Below are 8,839 nucleotides of genomic sequence, written 5' to 3' on the forward strand. Positions count from 1 at the left end.
GATACAACAGGGTTATATATTAGGAGGATCCGCACATATGAAGACCCGTCGAAGGACCGTGAATATTTTTTTAAGACCTGTAAGAATATTTTAGCAAGCAAAAGTGCAAAACAACACAATTATCCAGAAGTCACAAGAGATATTATGCTAAACAACTATAAACATTAAAACTCAAAAGAAAACCATGGCCTACAGTAACCTGTTAACGACCCACTCAAAACAAACCTTACATAACAGATGTTGATAGGAGAGAAGCATCGACAGCTTGCTAGTGTTGTTATATTCCTCATCAGGCTTTACTTTTCTCTGCATGTCTTCTTTCACTGGGGAAGTGCAGCCAATCTCCAATCACGAAAGAAATTTTTCAGTAAGCAGACTCGTGGCCAGGACTATCAGCATGTATGTCCATCGATGAGTCATTGGAGCTTGTGGTATTGGATTCCCTGTTTTGGTGATGAGGGTAACTAGTTTCATTATTTCGGGGTCCGTTCACAGACGGCGAGTGGTAGCCTTGCGCCAAATGATAGTGCTGAAGGCTTCGGCGAACAGGGCTGGAGAGAGCATTTGAGAAAACAGAGTTCTTAGCTTGGTGATCGGAGTGCCCTGAACGAAGTCCCTGAGCAGCTGTCACCGAACCAAACGAATTGGAAGAGACTGGGATGCCTGAGTTATTCGAGTGCATTGCAGTTTGAGAGTGTTGGTGCTGTAATGGCAGCCTGGGGGACAATGGGGGCTCCTCCGCCCCATACTCGAGCTCATTCTACAACAATGTCAGTAAAAGTTGTCACAATGATGCACTAGGGTAACGAAAATAGTTCCATCCGTAGAATTGCATTCAAGGAACAATCCCCCCGCAAAGTGGAGTCATTAGAAGATTTCCCAATATTAGAAAGGAAAGAAAAGGAAAAGAACTAACCCCATAAATTACCAGTAGACATGACATTATTTTTTAAAAACCAATATATAAGTAAGCTGCTTATGCGGCCATGTTTAGAGATTAGAGAGACATCTTGACTGTACCTTCATCAAACTTTATGCATTCACATTAATTGTCGATGCATGCAAGAAAAGTGCTGGAAAATAAAGTTGCCCTAAATTCCTGAAATTTTTTTACTTTGCAACTCCATCTGTTGTGCCAATTACAGAGAAATATCAATTACCAAAAAAAAGGGAGGAATAAGAAATTTACAGGAAATTAGGTGCAAACTACAACTTTGTTGCACTTAGACATATATTATTGCACCAAATTACCATGAAGCATTAGCTTAGGTGGTCCTCATTAATTGGGTGCTGGAAGGGGTGGACTAGAGACAGACCTAACCTTTAATATTAGGGTGAATTACACTAACATCCCCCGAACTTTTCCTCTATTACAACAGATGCAAACTATGGCAGGACCTACACAAACCACCCGTCAGAAAGTTTAATAAAATGTCAAGCTTTCCCTCACTTTTAAATGTTTTTTTATTCAAAAAAATCTGGCATGTCAAATGACCTAAATGCCCAACACACACAACTCTCTCTCCACCTGCCACCTCATCCCTTTCTCCCCCTGCACCACCATCACTCAACCGCCCATTTCCACCACTCCAGCCCCCCCCCAAAATCCCTCTCTCTTTCTCCTGCTAACCATTCTATAGCCAAAACCCTCCTGGATTTCTTCTCTCATGCCTTCTCAAAACAAAAATAAATCAAATCAATCACCAAGTGAATCAATGCCCCCCCTCCTCACCACCCGTCCTCCACATCACCAACACCCAATCCACCACGACATCACTGAAACCGTCCGCAACGGCCTTTCCCAACGCTGTCCTTTGTCTGAATTCGTCGAACGCACCACCCTCTCTAACCACAAATCCTTCTCCGACTCCATTCTCCAGATCCGCAAGTCGCAACTAGAGAAGCTAAAGACAGATTCCGATGAACTCGATTTCATTCTCCTAGTTCATTGCTGTCTGTGTCGAAGGTGAACTGCGAACTATGGTCCAAGAAAATCCATTTCTATAGCTAAGAAATCTACTGATTCTCAATTGAATACAAATGGGTCAAAAAAGGATTTGATGTATAAAAAGGAATTATTGAATACAAATCTGTTGTATACACCAAATCCTTACCAAAAGCAATAGATTTGTATTTAAAAAAACCCTTGCCAAAAATAAAAAATAAAAAATCTAATTTGTATCGCCACCAACATCATCTATCTCGAGATCTTTCTTTCTTTTCCCTTCCAAAACCAACCAATTCAAACCAAATCTTAACTTGCCTGGAATTTTATAAATATAAAATTCAAAAAAAATTTCGCATTTGACACCAAATTTACCAACAAATCGCTCTCTTTACCTCTCCATCTAGATATCACCAGAGTATAAATAGGCATACTCTGGTGATATATCTAGATGGAGAGAGAGAGAGAGAGAGAGAGAGAGAGAGAGAGAGAGAGAGATCTGACCACCCCAATTTCATAATTTCATTTAAAACTATTGTTTCCTAAATTAATACTTAAATAAATATCAATTGAACAAATTGCATTTTTTTTTTCAAATATATAAAAAATTCAACTGGATATTCTCAAATGTGCATATATAAATATATAATTTACAAAAAAAATTAAAAATTAAATTTTTATTTAACATTATAATATCCAGTTAAATGTTTAGTAAAAAGTACATAAAATGTTAGTTTATGTATAGCAATTACACATTACAGGGGCAGGGGGCGTGCGGGTATCACGCGCCAACTCTCAACTCTCAAGGGGGCCATTAGTACCAAACTCCAAAGTTTGTATCTATGTGTAATAATTGAAAAAGTTCCCCCGGGGGGTGAGGGGTAGCGTAATTCACCACCCTCAATATTATTTGCACAAAGTGACTGCTCTTAGGCTTTATTTTGTATGATAAATACTGAATACCAGTTACTTACAGTAGATGGGTAAAGACTGCCAAACAAATCCATATACAGAATGCAAGAATTATTTGATGAAACATGGTTCAATTTTTTGGTGACAGTGCTCTGAAAGCTCAACAAAACAAATAGTACAACACCATCAAATCACAGCACTTCTGAACAAAACAATGTCAATTCATTCAATAAATTGAACTAGAAAATAAACTATGCAAACTCCATCAATCCTCCTTGTGGATCTAGTAAATTAAACTGGAGAAAAATACATTCTTTATTAATCATTCTTCTTGATATAAGAAACATTATGTTAGACATCATTGCAAGGCCGGCCCTGAGATTTCCAAATTTTTTAGAGGCCCTAGGCGAACTTTCAAATGAGAGGACCTTTTTTTTTTTGGCCCATGTCCTAAATTTGAGCCTTCCAAATCGGAGGCCCTAGGTGACCGCCTGGGCCCAGGGCCTGCCCTGCATCATTGATAAAAAATGGTGACAATACCTAAATTGCAGCTTAGGGTTCATTGCAAGCACTGTGCAGTTCTTAAAATTTATAAAAAGGAAAATCTACTACTACATATTAAAAACAACTACTAAAATCTATAATATGTAGTATTATAAATCTACTTAGTTTTAGCACTGTGTAGTACATATTAATACTACTAAATTGCAGTTCGGTTTTCTGTATTTATCCAACTTCATCACTTTAATGTTAGCCAACTTACTACATATTTATCCAGATACTAGCCTCTCACTATCTATTCTTTCTTATTTCTCTTAAAATTATAGATTTACTCCAAAGCTATAATAGGTTTATAATTGATCCATTAACACCCCAAACCCCACCCCCCCCCCCCCCCCCCCCAACCCCAAAAACCCAACACACGCACACACCCCTCCCTCTTTTTCCTAAGTACTAAAAAACATTTACCAAAATGAAAATTTTCAACTTGAACTAATTCAATAGGTCTATCTAAACTCCTATTTATAAGTACACTACTACAAATAATTGAGTGTTAAGTCTTAATAATTTATTGGTCCATTATAGAAAATGTGTAAATTATTTAATCTGAGATATTAGTAATAAATACAAGGAAAAGTTGGAGTCAAAGAATGAGCTATACTTCATAAATGGAACTAGGAAATTAAAATTCTCCACATATAGGGTACACATACCGATGATCAGGATATGTGAAAGCCATATGAACTCGACAGATCCTTTTACAATTCATGAATTCAACCACATCCCACCCCCCCCTCTTTTCCTCCTTCCGGGGTAAGTAATGATTGTATCTTAACAATTCATATTTTAATAGAAATTCCAAAAACCTTAACCACCTACTAATTTTATGAAAACTTGAAGAGCTCTGATGAAACCTAGTTAGTGTGGATAAAATTTGAAATACACCATGCTTGTTCCAATGGCAAGGCTTAATACTCAAAATAAGCCAAAAAAAGAAAAAGGATGACTCAACACCATATATTTGTATAATGATATAATCACCAGAACAGTCGATCTTCAACCATGCCATGCTGAATCCTACTTTTTAAGAACTATTCTACAATCTATATACTCCCTCGTTGCCTAAGCATCTCGAAACTAACTATACAGACTAAATACAGCCCAGTAATGACCTTTAGAAGTCTTAAAACTCGCGTGCCATTTTTAATTTCCAAGTATAACTTCTAGGTTTCTTAAAGCACACAAATTACCTTATTAGGCCAAAATTTCAGCAACCTTATGCTACTGAAATTACCGCTTCCTTCTAAAAATCTTTTGGGGGACCACCAGGTGCTGTTTCCCCATCTACATAAAAAAAATATATAAATTTATTTGAAGCTGAACCAGACAGCCACTTGCATATTTGAGACAGCCACTCACAGTCTGGCCTCCGTAATCCTACCTCATCTGATGACCCCTTGAAATTCTTCACCTCAGTTTTTCTTTAATTAATATCCTACTATGTTTTCACTAGAATAAATAACACTTGAGCATGTTCTCCATCCATTACTTCTTGCTGCAGTCAGCTTACCCAAATTATTAGGTATTATATCTGCCTGTACATGAAAATCTGCGATAATTCTCTTAAAACCTGATAGTCAACCAACAACATATGACATGCTTCTAAAGTAAGAACATCAAAGTCGATTGTGTCATGATATTTCTTCAGTACTGAAATTTCTATCAACTATTTATTGGTGACTTTCTTAGCTGTTTGGTAAACCAGAAGGCAGAGTAATGTTTAGTCTTACCAGAAAAATAATAATGTTTAGAACACCATTTTATTTTTTAGCAACCATAAACTTTCACCCAAATCAATGATAATATTGCATAATTTAACTTTCACCTTCACTCAGCATCTGATTGCATTACTCCACAAACTGATCTTCCAACCATTTTAAATTTAAATTTTGCCCATTCACAAGCACAACCTCTCTTCTGTCACGACATAAGTTCAAAATTCAGCTTCACTTTGACTGATTGACTTTAATTGATTTCTAGTTCTTACTAGATTATCAAGTGTGCATCAAAGAACTAAAAGTTTATATCCTTCTCTTGATATATTTCACCTTTATTTCCATATATCATAGGACTAAAGGGCTCTTGCTAGGTGATTTCCCATAGGTAATATTTACTTAACCTGCAATCTGAATACTCGGTAGCAAACAATACAACATGGATGCCACTTTTCGAAAAACCCATCACATGATATCAGTTACCTAACTAATTATGGCAATCTAGTCTTTTTCTGTCTAGGCTGCTGATGTATAAAAGTTACTGTGACAGTATATGATCAAGAGCAAGAAATATTGGGTCCATCCATCCACTCATTCTAACATTTACCATTCCTCGTCATTTTCTACACTACTTCCTTTTCATCAACTCCCATCTAACAAATAGATGCATATCCCTGCAACCTTGTGTCCAAACTCAATGCCACTAATTGTTCCTCCAGATTCCAAAATTCAAATTTTCCTTCTTTTGTTCCTTCCCCCCCCCCCCCTTTTTTTTTTGATGGGTAAAGTTTGATTGTTTCTATGAACATTACATGAGGTGTAGATTAATGGCAAATATGCATGAAGGTAACAGACAATGATTCTTTAAGGATTAAAAAGAAAAGTGAAATTACCCAGATTTTTGGTAGGGTTCAGGTAGAAAGTTGAACAGCTTTTTAAAAACCCATCCAAATGAGAAATTGTTTCGAATATGTGATGAGGCATCTAATTGGTATTATGCCATGCCAAAAGGCCCGTGAAGCAACACACCTGAAGGTACCTAAATTCTATATATTTATATATATATATGTTGAACAGTCAACCTATGAAGGATGTGAATAAATCTTTAAAAAACTGGGTAAGTTAATTCCATGAAATGATGGGGGGTCCATTTAACTCCACACCAAATGAGGAAATATCAATTCTATGACCATCATTTTTTTTTTTTTTCATATCCAATCACATGAAAGAAAAAATCAGATGTAATTCCAGTTCAACTCTTCCAGACTCCTTGTAGATGTTTAAAACCATTCCAAGTGGACTTTGAACAGTTCACTTTAAGAAACCACATAGCTTTGATCATAGAGAATACATTATAGAGAAATAAATAGCAGGTGTAGTTTTGTGATGCAACAATTAGAGTGACAAACCAAAAAAGAACCCTCCAGAAAAAGTTTAAACAGAAACCTGTAAGTAAGCAATTATATCAACAGTAGCCACTCTTGATCCATCTTGTTGTTGTCTCAGAATCCAATTATAGAGTTTCTCCTGCAACCCAAAGGTTCATTTCATTTAAATAAAAGGACACAATTTCAAGTCACAACTAAAGGCCAACAAATTACTCCACCAAAACAAAAAATGAGCAAACAACGACAAGGCCTTGCACCTAGTAGAGGTGCTATTAAGTAACATCTTGAACATTCTAAATCCATTCAAATGAAGTATTAGAGAAATAAATTCAACCAAACAGATCTACAGCGTTAATTCAAAGAGAGAGAACTGTAAAAGATAAGAAACCACAACTCAAGTTGGAATCAATCAAGATACATGATGTCTGCCCTGATTCTTTTTTATGTCCCACAATGCCAAAATTGCATTGACATGGGTTGATGGACAAGAACACCACTAGAAACAGACACAATAGTGTATCTTAAAGACTAATATATACAAATATAAGAACACAACATGTATGGGTTTGTCTGCGTGTGGCTATATAAACAAATATAATATACATATGTATGTACACATATAATTATGGTGACTCCTCTCCTCCCATCCCTGCTCCTCCGATGAGACCTGCCTATCTTACTTTTGAATTCAATATATAATTATATATTATTTTGTTAAAAGAACCCTTATTTTCTTTACAATTATAATATTTCCGTATACTAGGGGGAAATCATATATTATCATATATTGTATTGAGAAAATGATCAAGAAGTGTTGGTATTCAATATGGACGAAGCTTGTATTCAATATGGACGAAGCTTTTATACAAGTGTCCATACTCCATCCTTCAATAGTATTTGACTCGTACAGTTCTATGGGAGGACAAAGGTCAATTTGCAAAACAAAGGCATACTTGTGCTATTATAATTGCAATTTGTAATACAGGCCATGCCAAAGGTGTCATTAAAACAAAATTAAGCAGAGAATATGCATCAACACATAAATTTGCAAAGCCAGATAAAAAAATAATATATATATAAGATAAACCCTGTGAATGAAACCTTTCAAGAAAAATCTAACGCCAAAAAAAAATTATAAGATAAAATAAAGTAAGGAAAAGAAGAGAATGAGGGAGAGTCGAACCAGAGCGTGACGTTCACCGGCTTGGAAGGAGTTCCTCTGCTGGTTCATGGCCTGCGTGTAGAGTTGAGACAGCGAATTGGCTCCGCTGCAGAAGGCCGAGTACATGGTTCGATCGACCTCGTCGAGGCGACTGGCATCGGATTTTCTCTTCTTCGCCATCGCTAGGAAAGAACCCTAAATAAATAATTTAGTAGTTCAAGCGAATCGTTTTCCCCTTTTTTATCTGAACATATTTTCTGTATGGTTGTTTGGGAATTAGGGATATATATGGTGAGGCAAGTTTTTGGATGTGTCGTTGGTGGAGGAGGAAACGTGGCCTGCTTGCTGTGTGATATGTACAACCTATGCGGTTTGTTTCTATTTTTTTTTTTTTTTCAATTGTTAGATAAAGTACAATGACACCTTGTGGTTTCGGAATAGGAGTGAGAATTCATGTTTGTGAGTACGTTTATTAAACAAGTAAACGTGTTAACTGTTTAATGATTTGTTTATCAAAACCAGACATTTAATATTTAATCAAATACTAAATAATTGAAAAAAATTGTCACAATTAACCAAAATATTTAGAATAAGAAAAAAAATCATAAGGCATAGACAAAGTTTATGTGAAATAACTTAATTATCCATAGTAATTGGATTTAAATATGTAACATATACATAGGTCGTATTTATGATTATAACATGTCGTTAAATGGGTCATGAACGGGTTACACGGGTTGAACTTCTAAATCCTAACCCGAACTATTTTAACTCATGTCGTGTTGTAATTTGCCACCCTTATTTAGGAGTAAGGACATAATATACAAGTTGTCTTGTTTTTTTTACAATGACACTCCTATCCAGATTTGCAATCCAAACAATTCTTAAAACACGTGAAAAGTCTACTTTACCCTTCATTATTTTATCAAAATAATTAAATGATCACCCAACAACTCAAAATTCAAACAATATGAAATTGGGTCTTTTGATTAGATGCTTAATTGGATGCCCCTGCAATTTTCGACGACCACCACCCAACGCCATCACCCAATCATGAATACAAATTTATTATTGAGTTGTGTATAAAAATATCATTAAAAAATCCAAATTCAACAACATAGGCATGAATGTTTTCACATATGACACCATCAAGCCT

At 35.8% G+C, this 8,839-nt stretch overlaps 1 protein-coding gene across 1 annotated transcript; it reads right to left on the reverse strand.

The window, feature by feature from the left end:
- LOC132283071 (uncharacterized) lies at positions 1 to 8,017 on the reverse strand. Its single transcript, XM_059784955.1, has 3 exons — positions 7,705 to 8,017; positions 6,580 to 6,660; positions 1 to 760 (listed from the first exon to the last, which is right to left on the reverse strand). The coding sequence occupies exons 1-3, from the start codon at positions 7,861 to 7,863 to the stop codon at positions 365 to 367; spliced, it is 636 nt and encodes a 211-aa protein (XP_059640938.1). The 5' UTR covers positions 7,864 to 8,017; the 3' UTR covers positions 1 to 364.
- Between the last annotated feature and the right edge of the window lie 822 nt (positions 8,018 to 8,839).

This window comes from Cornus florida, unplaced genomic scaffold (assembly GCF_030987335.1).
Source record: "Cornus florida cultivar Cherokee Brave unplaced genomic scaffold, ASM3098733v1 CherokeeBrave_3.0.0_Hap2_Chr11, whole genome shotgun sequence".
NCBI lineage: Eukaryota > Viridiplantae > Streptophyta > Magnoliopsida > Cornales > Cornaceae > Cornus > Cornus florida.

Coding starts and splice junctions, on each gene's coding strand:
- LOC132283071 (XM_059784955.1), bottom strand. CDS start 7,863: ATGGCGAAGAAGAGAAAATCCGATGCCAGTCGCCTCGACGAGGTCGAT. Junction 6,661..7,704: donor CCGGTGAACGTCACGCTCTG/GTTCGACTCTCC, acceptor TTTGGGTTGCAG/GAGAAACTCTATAATTGGAT. Junction 761..6,579: donor ATATAATTGCTTACTTACAG/GTTTCTGTTTAA, acceptor ACATTGTTGTAG/AATGAGCTCGAGTATGGGGC.